This window comes from Procambarus clarkii, chromosome 50, assembly GCF_040958095.1.
Source record: "Procambarus clarkii isolate CNS0578487 chromosome 50, FALCON_Pclarkii_2.0, whole genome shotgun sequence".
NCBI lineage: Eukaryota > Metazoa > Arthropoda > Malacostraca > Decapoda > Cambaridae > Procambarus > Procambarus clarkii.
This window is the reverse complement of record NC_091199.1, coordinates 8128907-8149549: the sequence shown is the minus strand read 5'-3', so window position 1 is coordinate 8149549 and position 20643 is coordinate 8128907. Positions and strand designations below refer to the sequence as shown.

The 20643-nt window shown below is 36.0% G+C and overlaps 1 protein-coding gene across 1 annotated transcript in view; it reads right to left on the bottom strand.

Annotated features, from left to right (window-relative positions):
• LOC123772719 (Protein kinase C) overlaps positions 1 to 20643 on the bottom strand; it is an 82508-nt gene that overhangs the window by 23205 nt on the left and 38660 nt on the right. The window contains exons 12-19 of the mRNA XM_069303637.1: positions 19393 to 19599; positions 17315 to 17447; positions 16206 to 16342; positions 15126 to 15312; positions 13945 to 14096; positions 10734 to 10859; positions 5167 to 5321; positions 1144 to 1282 (exon numbers count right to left, since the gene is read on the bottom strand). Of these exons, the coding sequence (XP_069159738.1) occupies positions 1144 to 1282; positions 5167 to 5321; positions 10734 to 10859; positions 13945 to 14096; positions 15126 to 15312; positions 16206 to 16342; positions 17315 to 17447; positions 19393 to 19599 (1236 nt within the window). The remainder of the gene's footprint in view (positions 1 to 1143; positions 1283 to 5166; positions 5322 to 10733; positions 10860 to 13944; positions 14097 to 15125; positions 15313 to 16205; positions 16343 to 17314; positions 17448 to 19392; positions 19600 to 20643) is intronic.

Sequence of the window (20643 nt, the reverse complement as noted above, 5' to 3'; positions counted from 1 at the left end):
AATGACAAAATGGTACCATGAACACACACAATGATGCAAAGCATTAAACTAATACTGTACTATATATATATATATATCAATAGATGACACATCATTTAAAAAAAAAAAGCAAATTAACACAGTGTATTCATCTTGGGCTGACATTTTCAAAGGTTCCCTAATACTCTCATTGCAGTTTTCCACATCATTTGCAGAAAGGTCACCCACTGCAGAAACCTGCCCACACAGTTCCATAATCACTCCCACTGCAGAGTGCTCGTCCCCAAAACCTTTTACTTATTAACTATACAAAATATATTTTGTGCCTTCCAGTAATACCAGTTGGAGTATCAGAATAAGCTGCTGCACTGGTTATACATCCTGCAATCTCTCTCTAATCTTTTAGAACCATTGTAGAAAATTGAAATTCTTGGCAGTAGGAACAATTACTAAAAAGTATCTGTGGTCAAACTCCCTTCCCCATTCCCAAAGCCTGATATTATGGACAAAAATAAATGTAAACACAAGCGATCAACAACTGGCACTCCTGCGACATGCTCAATAACAAGAAAAAACAAGAAGACAAATGCCTATACCTGTAGAAGCTAAACTAAGGGTCTAATTATCAGCAAAATGATGTACAGCAACACAGTAGCTTACAACCATCCAATTCAATACAAAAATTATGCTGCCAATACATACCGTGAAGCCACTTTGTAATTTCAACTCGCCACTGACAATTCTCAAAATAAAAATGTGCAGAAAACCTCCATAAAAGATCAAGCCTTTATTGCAGCCCACTTTTTTTCTGGACAAGTTTTGTCAGATCTAATAAGCTGCACTCAAAGTGCATCTAAAGTGAAATGTCTTAATTGTTCGTCCTTGCATAATGTTTCTCTTCCTATTTGTCTCGGCAACCCTTGCCTATACTGCATATGCAAATTTTCAAGAGTTTCAGGGTTTTCCAGTTTCAGATCATTTCTGAAGATATTTATGGTGACAAGGACATCAATTTCCCTTGTCAGGAAATTTATATATATAAAAAAAAATCGTCTATGGCAAGATGACTACACACAAACACGAGACAACAAATTGGTAAAAACTACCAAAGAGTAAATGGGGGCGAGGACGATGACGAGAAGTAAAGCAGAAAACGCATCTCACCTCGGGTGCAATGTAGTCCGGAGTACCGCAGAATGTAGTTGTAGTAATACTTTCCCTGATGCCTTCTTTACACATTCCAAAATCAGCTATCTTACAATGGCCTTCACTATCTAGTAGAATATTGTCTAACTTCAAATCTCTGAAATTAAGAATAATAGTATTAAGGTATAACTACAAATTATCTTTATTAGGTTTTAATTAAAATTAATTTTAATTTTGACAACCAAATTTTTGTTTTTTGCTTGATGTGCTTACAAATGAGAACTGGAAGAAATGATTACATATATAACACAAATGTAAAGAAAAAAAAGTACAAGCTACACAAAACACAAATATTACTCAAATCTAAGCAACACCGACACAAGCCATCTGAAGTGACATGAAAAACACAAACTAATCACCTCCACAGACAAAATTTACAGTAGTTCCATTAGCAAATAAAATTTAAGTACATACTCTACTTCTATTTCAACCTTCTGAGGACAGTACTGTTTCTGGAACCTGCCTAAACTACAAGGAATAAGTTTTCTAAATAAATTTAATGAATGTACATCACAGATTTATAGATATGTAAAGTATAAAAACCCATATATAACCCATAATAATGTATAAATATTTACATAAAGGCACCATTTCACCATTCAGGCTAGCCTAATAACATGAGGATGAATAGAAGGTTGGTGCCTGTATACAAGTAATTACATTTTTTACACTATTAGTTAACTAAACATTCAATTTGGACGAACTTCTTACCAGGAATGTTAAAAAAATTAACAAATTTGTAGTTTTTTGTACCACACTTCAGTTTACTCCCACTGTCTGCACATGCATTCCCATCGTTTTCCTACTTAATCCCGCTATTTGCCTATTCATTCCCATCGTTTACCTGCTTACTCCTGCTGTTTACTAGAAAAATGTGAATACTGTCCAGTACATTCAAGTTACCCGAAAATTTGGCTAACCGAGCTCTTACAATATCACCGCATATATTGTACAAATAATGCCGGGTATAAAACACCTATATGGTTGTACTGTAATGGAGTTAACCAAGAACCATAAACAAATTCTGCTATAGTTTTTAATTGCTTATTATGCAATGAGGGTTAACATGTACCAAAGGCATGTAATTATCATCAAATCACAATGTTGCCATTCAAGCCAGTATTTTTAACTATTTCTGGACAATAGTTTGATATTTGATATTTCTGGACAACATTCCCAGGCAGAAAGGAAGTAAAGGGGTGGGTTACAAGACACTTCTCATGAGCTGTTCCAGCAGCACATTTATATACAATATTAATGTACATATTATATTGTAGACCCATATAAAGTAGTCACTTTTTTGTCAATTACTAGTATGTGTATACAGATCGAGTTGCTGGAGAACTGTGTAAACTAAGCTGAAATGGTGACCACAAAGATCATCTAACTTGAACATTAGAGCCCTCATCCTTTCATGATAAGTCAGCAAATTCCATATCAATGTGCCCACAAACCCAATGATTACATCACTCTGCTTTTTCCTAATGACCCCAAAACCAGAAAAGATAGATATTTGTTTTTGGTTTTTCCTTACTATTTGTATGCAAATGTATTTTTTCACAAGAACAAAGTTTTTTTGCACATAGGCAGAGTGACACCTTTGATGATAGCAGTACACCAAGGCTTAAGGGTTGATATTTGCACATTTAAAAGATAGTACAGTATACAGGACCCTGTCGAGCCTTTTTTTTTTTTTTTAGGTCTAGATAAATGCAGTGGACCCTACCATTTTTTCCTGTAAAATTTTCCCTGTTTCCTGTGGCTCTGTCATAGAAACTAAGTAGATTTGTTACATAGGACCTTCCTGATAAAAAAACCATAGTGTCTGTTGATGACCAAACCGCACGCCAGAAGATGAGGAGATGACGACGTTTCAGTCCGTCCTGAACATATCATCTCCCACCTCACAATCAGGTCGATTGTGATGGGAGTGAGGAAGGCACAGGCATTAAGTAAGGCAAGATTATCTTCATATTTTCCAGCCACGTTATTGACTCATTGTCTGTGTCTTATATCATTTCTCTCCAGGTGTTCTACCCATTTGGTTTTAATCAATTTTCTAATGTTTTGAGTATTACACCTGTCAACAATACAGGTCTATAATTAGAGGGTCTTTCTTCCCTGCTATTATTTTTGTAGACTAGAGCTATGTTAGCTTTTTTTTACCTATATCTACCAAGACTCCTGTGCATAAAGATGGCTGAAAAATCGACTGAAGAAGAATGCCGAGCTCAGGTGCACACTGTCTCAGAACCCAAGGTGAAACTCCATCTGGGCCAAATGTTATGTTCAGACTTGGCTCCAAGAGCATTTTTTCCCCCCCACTTTATCTCGAGACACCTCTATGTGCTCATTATTATCTGAAATTCGTATTGTGTTCGTATCTCTGAAAACTCCATTTTGCACACACTTGGAACTGTTCATTTAGTGTTTCACATATTTTATTTTCATTTTCTGTGATTTTGTTCCCACTTTCAACCCATGAATTTTTCCTTAATCTGCAATTTGCTTTTAATTAATTTATATAATAGGCCTGGTTCCGGTTTACATTTATCCGCTATCCCTTTCTCAAAATTTCTTTCTTCCTCTCTTTCCACTGCCGTGTAGCTGTTTCTTGCTGTTTTGTATTGTTGGTATGTTTGAGGGTTTGGCCTCTTCCTATATTGATTCCATTTTTTGGTGTTTTGTTATCTGGTCCCCTTTGAATTTCAGTTGAACCAGTCCTGTTTTCTGGTAAATATGGCAAATGGAAGGCGAGCTTTTTACAGAATATCTATGGTACTATTCTTTTTCTATCTGCCCTCCTATTTCTTCCTGGTTGATGCCTCCCCACCCCATGAAAGTGGAAAACAGGGTAGTGAATAATAAAGATGATGGTGAAGTGATAGCTCCACGTCATAAGCCAATCCATGCTAATTTTATTGTAAATAAAAACAAGGAGTATATCTATGCAAAAACACCACTCACTCCAACTATGTAATGTACCGAAGATCATTAGCAGAAACATAATTTGTCAAGTACGCAATTTATTCCTGTGTGTATGTGGCTGGGTTTTCCATACATCCAACAATTTTTTAACTTCCATTCGACCTTGCCCTGACCGAGTTACATTCTATGTCAATATCTATTAATCAGCAACTTTTTAAAAAATGTAATATAGAACAAAGTGACAAAGATAATTAAGAACATCGCAAAACCTACTGTAAATCTTAGGAACACTGAATATGAGAGTATGCAGAATAACCACTTTGCTAAAAACACATTAACACAAGCAACATTAAAATCTAGAAGGAATTCGCCATCTAGTGAGGAACACCTATGAAACGGGCACAAGAAGCTTAAAAATTATTTACAAACAGGTTCAAAACAGAAGCCCACACTCAGTCTAACTAGTAAACAAAATTATGCATGCATATACTCAAGCACTGCTGTCTAATAAACAACTCGTGCCCCTGACTTAAGTTGCTTGTTATGCACATTTCTCCAGATACAGCCAAGAGGAACCCCCTAACTTATACATTGAGGAATTTTGCCTTAAAAGAAAATACCAACTCTGCTAAGCTAAGAGCCTAAATGCATTATTTCCATTGCTATAAAGTAGTCATTTAACATGTTTTCAATATGAAAATTCTCAAAATCCACATTTTGAATATTCGAAGAATATGAAACTCAGTATCTTAGTTTTATCTTGTGATTCCTTCAACTGTATAACCAAACCATACTGTATTATGCTTAATTAGTTACAGACATACAATGATAGAAAAGCTAGCTTCCAATTAACAGAATCTACCAAGATACATGTATGCAGCTGTAATAATAAATATGCCTATCAGGTAGAAAAAATTTTAAAGATAGGAATATAATACTGTACAGATTGCCCACTAAATGACCACCTACACAACAATTCAACATTTTAGATGCTCCTCCTAGTCTATCATTTTATTTCCTGACACTATCCTTAAATTCAAATCCTAAGCTTACCTGTAAATTACACCATTTTTATGAAGGAACTGTAGCGCCAGCGTGACCTCCGCAGCATAAAATCTGGCTCGTGGCTCCGTAAACTTACGAGCCTTCTGTATTTGAAACATGAGGTCACCACCATGGACATATTCCATAACGAAGAATAACCGGTCCTAAAACACAAAAACACCAGTCAACAGAGTACTATGATGAAAACATTTGATCTAATACTTCATACACTTATTCTGCTGCCACCTGCAGGTCAAAAACAAAATAAGACATCTTACACAGTTTGACACTGAGAAGTGAACCCTATCATAATAAAGCAACACCATCAGAGAAACTACAAAAACATACAAAGCAAAATTAACAAGATACACATCCCCACAAACATTAAGTTTAAAAATAATGATGAATACTCAGACAAGTTAAGATCAAAGCCCATCTGAGCTATGAAAGAACATTCACTGCCACAAAGACATACATTTAAAACCAACATTGACAACTTAACACAGCTATACAGATTAGAATTATGACACGGTAGCTGCAAAAACCTACTGATCCTAAAAAAAAAAAAAAAAAAATTGTGGCTTCCACATTAAATGTTTCCATCAAATTTAGCATTAAAATGTCAAATGACAAAAAAAAAAAAGCAAAACTGCCTACCTACATTATTTTAAATGAACATGTAACAATACACACAGGATACCCTGGGACCAAAGAGCCGAAGCTCAACTAGGCGAGTACACATTTTTGGAGAGCCAAAGCTTAATTGTTAATAAAGGATAGTTCAAGGTAGTTCAAGGTGCATAATTGCCATTCATTTTTGCACTTTTAGTAATTTGCTGTCTTGTCTAATGTCAACACCCTTGCATGAAGTGACTTATTACACAGGCTGGTACAGGAAATGGCGAATCCAACTTGTTAGCAGGCTTAGACCGTTCCCTTACTACAGCTCATTTTCATCTTTACCCTACTAGTTTTCCTAGAACATTATCCACTATTCGGTTTATAACCGGGTGCCACACTGCTGTTGGGTGAACACGAGCAAACAATTAAGGATTGGTGCCCAATCATTCCTCACAGTCCAGAGCTCAAAGTGGCCAAAATCGCTCACAACCCATGATGGTTTGCATACCACCACTGCACCAAAAGGTCTGTTGAAATATGTATGTAATAACTATCACACCATACAATCCTCCAACCTGATTCATAGCCTCTTATTCCTACTATAACCTTTTTATCAGATTAGGAAATTTTTCATCCATTCTGGCAAACTGCCTGTCACCCCCATCCTGTGAGAACCAACTTCCAAAACTGCCTTTTGTGAGGGGCTATTTTATGCCTTTCTTAGGTCCCGGTAGATGATGTCTGTCACCATCTCTTACCTGCAAGACCTTATGTGGCCTTGTCAGAGAAATAGTAAATATCTTACAAAAGGACTTTCAAGTTCAGAAACCACATTGCCAGTTCATTATTAGGTAACTTTTCTCAAGATACAGTATTCAACCCATTTCATTTTAATAACTTCCTTCAACATTTTGGCTTTGTCATGTCAACAATGATGGTCACTGGGTCCTATGTCATATTGCATATTTTGGACAATGGCTCTTTTTTTTTATATCTCTGCAAATTTTCCTGAGAGTAAAGATGTTTGGAAAATTATTGACGAGTAGAAACTAGTATTTACCCCAGGTCTTCCCCAAATCTAAACTTGTACAGTTCATAGGCATTATTTGAGTTCTATTTTGTATTGACATACAGTATTTTCAAAGAACTATATATATTTACCCTTTGAAATAGCCTTTCATCCACGAGCATAGGTGATATGAGAATTTTCTGTTAATCAAACCTAAATAATTTTAGGGTTTACTATGCTAGAAAACATTCTACAGGCTTACAATGTGGAAAAATAAATTTCAAATATTGTGTTTACGAAGTGCATGATTTAGACGAGATCATTAACATGTTAACTACAGCACCATAAAGCTATGAAGCACTTTTAAGCTGCAAGCTGGTCTTTGTTCTGCCGTGTGATGGCAAGCCTCAAGTTCCAATAGCGTCAGAATATTATTTTTAACTTCTGTAAATAGATTACTGGCTTAATATGGAACAAGCAATGAACCAGTGACTATCTCAAATGGAAAGCATGAAGCTTCTATAATGTATGAACCTATCCAGAAAGTATGGCTGTGGCAGCAATGTGAGTGAATGATGGGGAGTAATACAAAGATGGGGTGGGGAGACTGGTGGGTCATGGGGAACCTGCAATACGTCAGCAGTCTAAAGTGATTTGAAAACTCCATCTAGAACTGATCCAAACTTGAGTTAGTATATACTATTATTTGTATTCAACAGGAAAGCAGTTTCCAAAATAATGGTCTTCGAATGTAATATGAATGATATAACAATATTTTCTATGATTGTACTCACACTTCAGTGTCACACTTTGCCCTTTAATTCATCAAGTTTTTTACTTTTGTTGTATGTATCTTTCATATGTGCCTTTCCATTTTTCCATGTCTCCTTCCTTCAGCTCAGTCATTTGTGTCCGTCTACCAAGAGCAATTCATTCTTTTAATTTCCCTATAAGTGACGACTGGTTCACTTTTACTAGGTGGTTCAAATTAGAGAATGAAGTTAACACTTTCGCGCACCCCAACCAACCCCAAAGTGAGCCTGGCATTTCCTGGGAATGCGCATCCACACTAACATATTTACTCTTTCCAGTGTTCCAACCTAAATTTTCGAGCTACACCATTCTTTTGATATCAAATCATTCGTAATTGAAAGGCACGCATTTTAAAACTAATCCTATAATAATCAAACAATAAATGGAATTTTAACATTTTAATTTTGGACGCTAATAACAACAAGTATTTATAATCTTTCCAGTATTCTGACCTCAATTGTCGTGCTACATCTTTCATTTTGGTATCAAATCATTTGCAATCTAAAGGAGCGCATTTTAAAACTAGTCCCATAATAATCAAACGATAAATGGAATTTTAACAAATATTTTAAATTTTGACGCAACACGCGTCACCAGCGGACATCCGTCAATTTATTTATTGACGCAATGTAACCTAAACAAAATCTGGAATATTGTACGGTTCTAAACTACTTCCATATTACAGCATACCAAATATATTTCCACACATTTTTTCATTCAAAATTTAAATTAGCAATTTGCTAGTGCAAAAATATGAAATACATAATTTTGTAGATAACATTTGTACATCACTTTTTGTAGACGACATTCGTCCTTGTAAACTGTCTCGTCAAAACTTGAACCTCTGAGCATCTAGCTCTAATTTTTGGTGCTATTAGAACACACTCCTGCCAATGAACTAAATCATTTTTACTTTCCATTTGTATTTCATAACCAAGTGTTACTGCCAACACCACACTCTTTGCCTATCTTCCTCACTCCCTAACCATATCAATCTTCTACATCAATTGAACATTTTGGTGTGTGTTATGGCATGTGTTCTCCCTCCTGCCTAGTCTAGTACAAAGACAGGTATACATGATCACCCACAGTATCTAATATTTTTATTACTAACCATATTGTATCATTTTAACACTAAGTATGGAAAATAATTGTTAAAACTAAATTAATTTGAGCAATATTAACTATTAAAAGTAGAGAGAGTTATACGATTTAACAAAAATCATCACTACCACTTGATATGCCGAACTCTTACCAATTTAACTTCGCGTTAATTTTTTTTTAATTCAAGCAGTAACCAATTTTGAAAATTTTTGTAAATAGCAAAATCCTTCCTATTTAAAATGGTTTGTACTATTTTAAGGTCTCCCTGTACTGAAGGACAAGGAGACTTAAATAAAAGGGTTCCTGAATCAAGATTTACACACAATATTTATTTAGCTTACTATATTAATCTGAGCTACCTTTGTACAACAGCCAAATAAGATCATAGAATTCCAAGAAATCTTTCATATGCTTCTCTAGGAAATTGAAAAGAATGGGGAGGAAATGTGACCAAATCCTTACTTCTCCTACTCTGAGGTTGGCCTAAAGCCAGACTTAACTCGTGATAACTTGGTCCAATAGGCTGTTGCTTTGAGTGGCCCACAGTCCACATGTCCACTACAACCCAATTGGTCTAGCACTTCTTGCAAGAAATAGTCTTAACCGCTTTTTGAAGATGACCAAACCACCTTTGATAACAACCCACACACCACAAGATAAAGAAATGACGACGTTTCAGTCCGTCCTGTACCATTATCAAGTCACATGATAAGATAACTCAAGATAACATGTGATAATACAACCAAATTACAACTTGATACAAGTCCTTCACATACAACTTGATAATGGTCCAAGACGGACCGAAACGCCATCTTTCCTTAATCTTCTGGCGAGTGGTTTGGTCATCGTATCTTCAGCCATGTTATTTTGACTCATTGTCTGCAAATCCACCTTTATTCCGTCAATATTTCTTATGCTGCTGGGAGAGCACCGAGCAGTCGTGTACCTCAGATGTTCATACAGTGCTCTCTGATTGTGCCTATGGCACCTCTAATCCTCACAGGATCTATTCTGCACTTCCTTCCAGATTTTTTGTCTTTTGGTCCAGTATGTTGTTAGTCTATACTGTGCAAATTTGAGACCTGGCCCTCCAGTAATTTCCATGTATATATTATTTAGTGCCTCTCGTCTCCTTTCCAGAAAATACATTTTGAAAGCTGTGAGATGGTCCCAATAATTTAGGTGCTTTATCATGTCTACCCATGTATAATACATTCCCTATAGTCCCTCTATTTCAGAAATCCCTCATGCTCTAAAGGAGGAAGTGCAGTACTCAAGCTGGAACAGCATCAGTGATATAAATAGTATTAACACTGTAGGGATCCCTGGATTCATACATTCCCATAATCCATCCAATTATTTTCCTGGCTAACTATTTGCTTGGTTATGTTTACTAAATGTCAGCACATCAGACATCTTAACTCTCAGATCTTTAACACATTGCTTTCCTTCTATGAGTGGGTCTGATTGTGTCTTGTACCCTGTATTCCATTTAAGTTCATTTCTACCATACTCAATTACTGTCCAAGCTTGTTTATCTAGACTATATGGAAAGAACCCTCTACCAGATAAGCAGAATTCATACCAAGGAAGTCCAAAAATTAACAATTTTTGTACCACCACCAACATAATTTGAATTTCCACACACTATAAATCAAAAATATAATTTAAAAACAAAATTTAGCTTAACTTGTTTGCAGTTTGTCTTCTTGTTTAATGTTGTAGATTTTGAAATGTGTAGTTCTTGAAAATTTATGTAACCTATTCTCCGATTATCTGACTTTCTGACTGGATATAGCAACGTTTTGCCAGTAAATTATCCGTATGCAATTTTGGCTGGATAACTCAAATATTTGGTTCAGAGGGCTTCAGATACCAGAACTTATTCATTATTCAGTACTTATCGCAGTTAAACTTCTGCAGTAAAATAATAATAATTGTAATTACTTGTACTTGACAATTATATGCATGTTATAATGTATATGAGAAAAGGTTCGAGTCAATCACAACAGAATAAAGATCTCCTCACCTTAGTTTGGAAGCAAGAGTGGAGGGCGGTGAGAAAAGGATGGTGGGCGGCCAGGGCTAAGATGCGTCGCTCAGTCATTGTACATTCTACATCATCATCTTGAAGGATGACATCTTTTTTCAGCACCTATGCAATACAAATGTACTGTAGCCATTGTCATAACACAAGTCACTGAGAAAACACACACACACACACACACACACACAGACGTGTATATTCACATTCCTGAAAATGCAAGCACATTGTTGCACGAGCACGAGTACGCGCGCAATACCCTTCTTTAAAAACGAGGGGGGCAGAGACAAAGTTTTGGGTACACTGATAAACAAGTGGAATAAATTCAAGTCAAAGGTGATGAAAAACCACCATTCACAGCTTTAAAAAGCAAGTACTGTATTGTATGACAGAACATGAACATCAGAATGTATAAATGTACTCTGTACAATACCTATGAAGCAATGCTCTAGGGCTATATCTCGCTTCCCAAAGATACAACTAATGAAGTCCAATATATGAATTATAGAAACTGATACCAGTGATACTGAACTTGATGATATAACCAGAGGGGGACAAGATCTAACCTGAAACCCTGTGCCAGATATCAAAAGTGATTAGTTGGCTCTTCATACAAAGTACACAACTGAAAAAGGCAAAAGACCAAAAAACAACAATAAAGGGATATTTTAAAGATCTTAAAATCAAGTTTCCTACATATTTAGCCACTGATTGATATCATGAAGGAGAGGGACAGATGAGTGGACAACACAGTAACTTTTCAAGAAAAGCATTCAACAGGTTTCTAAAAATCACGCTTTCCTTGAAATTAAAACATTTGGTAGTAATTGCACTGTGCGTCTAATTAGGGCGAAGAATTGTTGCAGGATAAAATAAGAAGGACAAGTCTCAAGGTGGAGAGTAAAGTTGGATTCCACAAAGATTGGTGCTGGCACCTATTATGTTCATATATACATATGCTTAATGAGTCAGAGGGAATTTATAACTACACAAGAAAATTTGTGGATAATCCAAATATGCTAGGAAATATAAATAACAAATATGACTGACAGTAATAGACAAGAAATGGCAGGCGGCCAACAAATGAATGTTGGCATATGCTAAGCAATGTAAATGAAATACACTGAACATAGATCTCACACAGTTAATTATTAAGAACATCACATTAACCAAAGCCCACACAAGTACCAAGGTAAAAGACATATGCAATGTTAGCAAATATAATTTTGTCTGGATTGTATTAAAAAGTATAAAGAGATACTGTTTGCTGAATAAATTATTTATAACAAGTGCAATATCAAAGCTGGTATAAGTAACAGTTGTATGGTGTCCATACCTAAAACAGAAATCAGGAATAGTTCAGAGATATGGAAAAATGTTATGCAATTGTGTTATTGGTAACACAATGCAAGGAAAGCATTATGAAAGACAGACAAAATGAAGGTACCAAAATTAGTATATAGGCTAGAAATAAGAGAAGAGAGGACGGCAATATTCAAAATTATGTCTAGGACAGAGAAGAGACACTGAAGAGATTCTAAAACCATGAGCGAACGGAACAAGATGTAGGTTTCAAATAAGGATGCAAAGATGTGGGAAATACACATGAAAGCACCTCTATCCAGAATTCAGTCATAGAAAAATGGAACACATTACAGAATTAAAGCAAAAATTATAGCAGAATTAAAAATAAATATATGCTAGACAAGTATAAAGACAACTGACCACAATGAGCATAGCTGTCATTTTGTTACTACATTCAGCTAATGAGCTATACTGTATTTCAACTACAATTGATTGAGAGGGAGGGGGGGGATTCCCAATTCTGTCCCAGTTGTATCTCCAAGCAATACTGTATTATAAATATTTTGGACACTTATTAAAATATGGACTCACAGGAGATAGCGAGAATGATTGTGGTTGGTTATAAGGTAGGATATGAGTGGGGTAAATATGTGGTTGGTTTAGGATAGGTAGGCAATTTGGCTGGTGGTGTAACAGTTGTATGGGTTGTATGTAAAGAGTTGTTTTCTCTTTCCTTGTTATTATATCGAATTCTTTTAGCTCATTCTCTTAGATCATCTCTCCTACCTCTGGTATCCCATCTTTGTTAGGAGTCTCCACTGACCTTCCCTCACCTCCCCGTCTGTCCTCTTACCTCGCTCCATCTTGCCGCCTCTAGCCCCGTCTCTCCTCTCGCCCCATCTCTCCTTTTGCCTTGCCTCTCACCCTGCCCCCCTCACCCCATCACTCCTCTCGCCCTGCCTCCCAGTCTCTCCTTGCCTTCCCCTTCACTTCCCTGTCTCTCCTCTCGTCTCGCTGCATCTTGTGTTTCAGAAACTGCGAAGATTCAAAGACATGCCACGCGACCAACAATGGTAACTAGAATTCAGATTTACAATTACAAGTTAGTACAAATGGATCCTCAAACCACGGAGGAGAGAGGAACTAGAGTAGACATGACCAAGATAAGGTACTAAGAGAACTAAAGTGAACGAGAATAAATTTTTCAAGAAAAATACGACATGTCATAGGTAGATACTAGAAAATTAAAACGGTTGCACAGGTTAGAAAGTTTCCATTGAGAGTGCATGTAGTAGATGGATGTATGAACTTCAATATAATTGCGGCAAAAATAATACACAACTTCAAAAATTACTGACATGATAAAATTATGACAATAGTTCATAAAATTTGCAGCAGGGTCCCCAAGAAACGAGGTGATGCCTAGAGATCTTCCTCCATACATACAAGGACTTGCTCTGTACCTTATTTCCTCTTGCATACAATCACACAGCCATAAAAACTTGAAGTGCATAGTTAAATTATGCAAAGCATCAACAGACCAATATGACAGAAAAGAGCAAAATTGTTTTAATCCACATTTCCCAAAAAAAGCTTATACTTCCCTATTTCAACTTACTAATGTACATTTTTATATCTAGTCAAACAGAGTGCAAACTTCTGATTTGTTTAGCCTACATGGATGATATAAAAGCACTAATGTGAGTATACAGGCAAGGCAACTTAATTCATCACAAGTTTATAAATAATCCTTACAAGAAAGTCTACAGAAGGAGAAAATCTTTTCAATATACAGTGTTATGAAGTTTTATAAGACACGTGAAATATATCTAAGAGAAATATATATACTACAAAATAAAAGTAGTGCAATATAATAAGGGCCACAACTAACCTTGACGGCATAAACTTCATCCGTTCCTTTTAGTTCAGCTAACATAACTTTGCCAAAGCTTCCCTTGCCCAGTACTTTGATGAAGTTGAAGTCGTCTAACCCGAGCTTCTTCCCACCGAGCACCATGTCTAAGTCAGTGTCTAGTGTTCTCGCTGTTGCCAAGGAAATCTCTCATTAGGCAGGTAATACTTGAACAATTGTTTTTTTAACGTAACTTTGAATTTTATCATTAAGAATCACATTTCTTAGTGCTTTAATGTGAGATTTATAGAACACTGAATCTGAAAATAATTTAAAATCAAAAATAAAAAAAGTAAAAATCGGGTAATTTCGGTTTCCATGTATTCAGGTACTGATAGTACTTGTGTGGATGGTTAGTACTGTTCAAAGCACAAACCCCTCATATTATCCTCAAAAATTTTCATTCACAAAATATAGTAAGATTTTTAATGTGTCAACTCTCTTGCTTATTTTTATTAAAAAAAAATATTAGCTTCAAATAAATATTCCCACTATTTATTGGCATATTTATTCAATCATCCCTCAAAGTTCTTTTTGTGCCATCACTTCCCCTGACTGTTGTACAGAAGTCTTTCTTTCTTTCTTTCTTTCTCGGTCTCTGTATCCTGCCGTCAGGATTTAATGCCTTTTTTTTTTATACTCGGTTAACATTAAAAGAAAAACTTTTATCACTACTTTATATTATATTAATTGTAAGGATAGTTAGTTTTGTGCCTCTGCAATTTACAGCAAGTAAAATACTGTACTTTAATTACACATCTAGAAACAATCTTTCGAAAGTGGTATTTAAATACCATCACCATTCTTCCTCCGCATACTGAAATCCTCCCAAAGAAGGAAGTGCTACTTTCTTTGAAAATACAAATTACTAAATTACAAAGGAGTAACGTGCCAATTACTAAGATTTTGCCAATTTTCAGACAATACCATTCAAAACTAGGTTTGCAATATGTAAATACAGCATGCTGTTAGCTACACCATTATCCCCAAGCACACTATTTTCTACCCCATTACTTCAAACAGCTTCATACATTACTATGAGGGAGGAAACATCATTTAGAATTAGTTCATCTAAAGTGTGCTTGTTGCTACCAGCACCAACATCTGTAAATTGGCTTATGCATCCACCACCACAAACCCAACAGCTGGCTATTACTCACGCTTTAAATCCTGTTCTTCCTCTGGACATCGATCTTTCATTTTCTCTTCCATAAATCTTTGAGCTTCAATCCGTAGTCTTAGTTCTTCCTCCTTCATTGTTCCTAGCTCCTCTATCTCACTGATACTTCCTGGAACACTCACAGAGGCTGTGGCTGATGCAGGTAATTTCGATGGCTCACTGATAGACTGAGGAGAAATTTTCCATTAAAAATATTTAACATATATATGTTATCTTGGTTACAAATAGGTTAGTGCATCTTTAGTCCTGCATGCTTCAATTAAATTATGGGAAATGCCTTACAGTACAGTGGGCTCCTGCTTATATGGTATGATTGTGAACACAGTGGAAAAAAGTAAAAAAATGTTTCTGGGTTGATGTTTTATGAAATTACTTTTTAATTAATAAACTAGAAAAAGTAACAGTTTTGTTGCTAATGAATGACTCACTGGAACAAACCCATGAGTTGGCCACATTAAAATTACAAATGGTGAAAATTTTAGCCATGGGCATTTAAAAACTACTGTATAAAACCTAGAGTATCTACTGCACAGGCACCAACCCAGTCAGACTCCCCTTTAATTTGACATGCTGACTACTGTATTAATTATTTAATTGAAAATTTATTAAAGTACTGAAATAATTCTGTACATATGCCATATGTACAGTGCATACGAGGTGTTGCTTCATCACCCTCTGATGCCAGAAACTTTAAGGATTGGTAAAAAATATAGTATTTACTTTAAAAATTAACTACAGTAATATGATGCAACCCCATCACCTACCATTATGTGACAATAACATTCTTTCCACAAAGGGCAAAACTTGGGTTGGTATATAAAACGTTACTGCATCACTTAAAGGCGAGTGAATGGTGAAGAGTGAATGGGCCCTATGGATGTTGTGATGAACATACATGGGGTGCTATAAGAAAATGATGCAGCAAGAAATGTGCAATGGAAGAATGTATTAATAATACCCACTTTAAGTACAAGGATACAGTGATATAGTGTGATATACAAGTGTGGTCTATGGTCATGGATTCATTACAATTAAGATATTAAACAAAAGTCAAACTTACCTTCTTTTTACGTTTCCCTGACTCATCTTGAGGACGTATTCCCATGGCTGTGAGGATTTCAGATAATTGTTTTACATCTATTCCACAATTGTTGGCTACATTCTTCTGGCATCTCTTGTGAACATTCATATTGCATACTGAAAGACATGAAAATATGTTACTCTCACCACTCCTAAAATATATGGGAAAAAAAAAAGAACTGCAGTAAAAAATTATCAAATGAACACAAACCAAGCTGCTTAAAATAATTGCTTACAGAAATATATGTGGAGGCACATTACTACTACTTATCAGTATTCCAAATGTAAATACTTCCAAAAAATCTCTCAAATAAAAACTTTGATTAGTATGTAATAGTGTACATACCCAGCATAGTTTTTATACTATAATTTTTTCCAAATGTAAGCCTTTCATATTTCATGTTTTGAGTTAGGGGAGGTTCTGTCATCTTGGTTTGCATACAATTGCCAAATTTACAATGGCCTCCTCTGCTGCCACTGCTTTGGCCATCGATAGGCAGGTCTGTCCGGCCTCGATTCATTTGGCTTCTAATGGAGCTTCTTGGCTCCATCAGTATGAGCCCCTGCACGATCTCTGGCCTGCATGCACCAATGGACTGTGATGTTCGTCCTTCAGAGTCAAAGATGACCATGACTTCAATATATCAGGTCGAAAGTCGATGGCCCTTTGTCAAATGATGGGGGCTGGTAGAGGTGCTTTCAAGGGAGTGGCGCCTTCTATCCCCTCATTGCTGCACCTCTTTCTTTGGAATGTGTTGGAGGGCTCAGGGGTGTCCTTTGTTGATATTGTCTTCCTTTGCACTCGCAGAGAGCTATGGAGGAAATGATGCCGTTTTCCAGCCGAATGCTTTGCTTTATTGCAGTCAATATTGGTTTGGAGCGAGACGTAATAAGAGACTTCACGTAGTCAAAGTAACCAGTGGTCGTTTGACTTGTCAGTGATTAGTTAAAATTGGCAGTGTTATTTAATTACAGGGCACCCCATTGCTGACCGAGTCCTTAGTGAGAAGCTGAGGAATCAGAACCTATTGGAGACAACAAATCTCTTTTATAACATTGGAAATATGTTAAAACTGGCCAAGTTCTTACCTTCACACTGGAGACCCTGACGAATAAGGCCATAAAGCAATGAGCCACAATGGTCGCAGAACGTAAACCGCTTGTATGAGTGAACAGAAAACCGGTGCGGCACATTGACATTGAACCGTTGCTGACCACTTCCCTGTGAGCAAAACAATTTTTGTAGTCAGGTCCTGATTCACCAGTGTAGTAGTTTTTTTATTTTAAAATAAATAAATCATTTCTTTCTTCCCTGAAAATGTAATAATAAAATATAATGAGAATATCAGATTAAGAAAGTAAACACAGAAAATAGGCATACGAGTGCTTGAGGGAGTTAAGAAAATAAAACAGTTGAGAGGATAAATACAAATTTATAGGCTCAAAGTATTTCTAGAGACTATTCATCAACTGTACATAAACACATGGAGACCTCCAACATGTACACAAGTCATGGGCAATGGAAACTGTTAAGCCTATCCCCCCCATGTAAACAAATCAAGGGGTAGTGGTGAGCCTATCACAAGTTGAATGCATAAAATTGACCACTGATCAACTTTAGGTCAAGTGAAGAACCAATTCCAAATAAAAACTATTATATAAAAGGTGACACAAACTGGACTGCCTTGGAGGCTAATACATAAAATGGCTATGAAAACATTCAAGAACGTTATGATTAAATTTTTGATGTCTTGGCACCTGGATATTCAGCACAAATTCAGCTCTACCTCTATTCCAGTAACTAAACACTGATATTTAACATATGCACACACACACACACTCCACTTGATGGTGGAGGCCAAAACCGTCAGTAATTTCAAAGCGTTATATGGCAGAGTGCTTGGAAGACAGGATACCACAAGCATAGCTCTCCTGTAACTACACTTAGGTAATTAAATATTACCTTATATCACTAATTATAGGCAGTTAAAAAGGTAAAAACTGCCCCACAAGGGCAACAATAAATGGAGTGAAGAAAATTATGTTTTTTTTTCTTTTAGAAAAGATGCAGCTATGTGTATACAATCAAACCTTGTTCAGGCAGATTACAGTAAGCCAGAACCCTTTGACGGATGGGAAAGAACTTGCTAATAGATGAACACTTAGCACCTGCCTTGCCAAGCTGTGATGGTTAGCTGGCCAACTCAGACACTTCGCATTACTTTTTCTATTATCCTGCCTTTATCAATATATATTAATAAAAAGATGCTATATATTTTGGCAATGGGTTTCATTACCAAACTATTCTCTAAAAGTTTGTAAAGAGTGCTAATTAAAAAAAATATATCGAGGTGTCATAGCTTTATACTGCAATTGGGCACATTTCATTCATGTATCTTTTCTTCAATGATTGTGTAGCAGGACTTACTGGTATTCAATAATTTTCACACTTTTAATATTTCACTTTGTGAATTAAAAAAAATTTCTTCCTGCAAGGATAATCAAGCTAAACTAGGTAGTGGGAAGAGGAGTTAACTTGGATTTTTTTTTTTTAATTTACTGAAAAGAGCAAGCTAGCCTGGGGAACAAGACAAAGTTACACATCAGAACTAGTACAGTTTTTCAAAAACTGGAGTTCAGGCCCAAGCAACACTGTACTGGTGGCAATGGTTCCAATACTCAGGGAACCATAACACGAGTAGTTAGATGTGGGAAGTGGAATACACAGCAGCTGAGTGTAGGAGTGCTATAGTGTTTATTTTGTATTGCATACAGCATTATTGTACAGAACATTCATATTCCAAATACAGAGGAAAACAAGAACTAATGGGGACAAACTGTGTATATACAGTTTGTCCCCAAACCAGAATCTATCTGACCCCAATTAGTGTGCCCAAACAAGGATACAACACTACTGTATACTGCACATGCACTCAGATATACAGTACAATGTTGAATATAATCAGACAAAGAAAATCCGTATGTGCTGTGATGAGGATCCAAAGTATGTACTGAGGTAGTGATGAGGTAATGCGTGGGGGACTACCCACTGCATAGGTTCGAATCCTCATCACAGCTCCTATGGATTTTTCTCATTGATACATCACAGTGCGTATACCCTGTATAATTATACTGTACAGAACATGCACCGAGACAAAAGGTAATACCTTTACAGATGGCTCCTCTGAGATTTGGTCTATACTCTTGCTTCCTGGACATCGTGTGACGACAGACTGGTGACAACGTTTGTGAATAACGCAGGTGCATACTTGACATTGGTAACCCTGCTTCCCTAAACCCCATATAAAATCTCTGCAGTGCGAACAAAAGGTTGGCTGTCGTAGGAAAGTAGCCATGAACTTGTGACCATTGACCTGAAAGGAAATTCAGTATTAAAATTTATTATGGACCATTTCAAAGATTCTTAATGACTGCATTTATTCACATTTTTACCTAAAACAATATTACTTTGAATTTTTTCTGAACCATGTTACTCCACCAGTAGTTACCAACATGAGTTTAATCTCTATAAAGAAGTGTCACCAGGTTGAGAGCCTTCCTACTACAATATTCACTTATGTCAATGCCAATGACTCACCCAAGATTAAAGTACAATATACCTTATACTTCCCATCCTACCTTGAGAATTTTTTCTTCATGCCATATGCAAACTACACATCTTGCCCCCAACAACTTGAAACATCCTTATTCTTGCCATCTGCCCCTTTATTTATATTAGGTATAGTGTCTGAACATCCACTGTAATTGTACAAGAAAAGTTGCCTACTGAACAGTGTATAACTTTGCATTATTTAACATATTGCTCTACAGATGGTTCTTGATTGATTGAAGATCAACAGGGTCAGGGAGAAGCATACAGTACTGTATACAGTAGATACTGTATACAGTATACTACGTATACTGTATACAGTAGGAGAGTATACAGTACTGCAGAGTAGTTCATCCCCCATGATGGCTGTGGAATGATGCTATTATCAACCAAACTTCCATTATGGTGATATGCTTGTGAGCTTCCCATAGCCATAGTTTTTCTTCCTAGACATCACCAAAGGCCCTGGTATGTAATTTTGTAAAAAAAAAAAAAAAAAAAAAAAAAAATAGAAAAAAAATAAAAAAAATAGAAATCTCGTCAAAATCTGACGTGGCAAATTCATATCCAATTCAATTAAAGTACATTATAGTACACCATATTCCCTACAAATACTAAAATCATAAATAATTAATAAGAATTCTTCCATTTTTTACCAAGTGCTCAAACTTTAAGCACATATCTTCACCAGCAACCCAGTTTTTTTTTTTTAACAAGCCTCACCATAAAAATCATACAGCAACATGCTGTATTTCTAAAATACTTACTTATTACCATAATTATTTTTAATGTTACATTAAAAATTTAA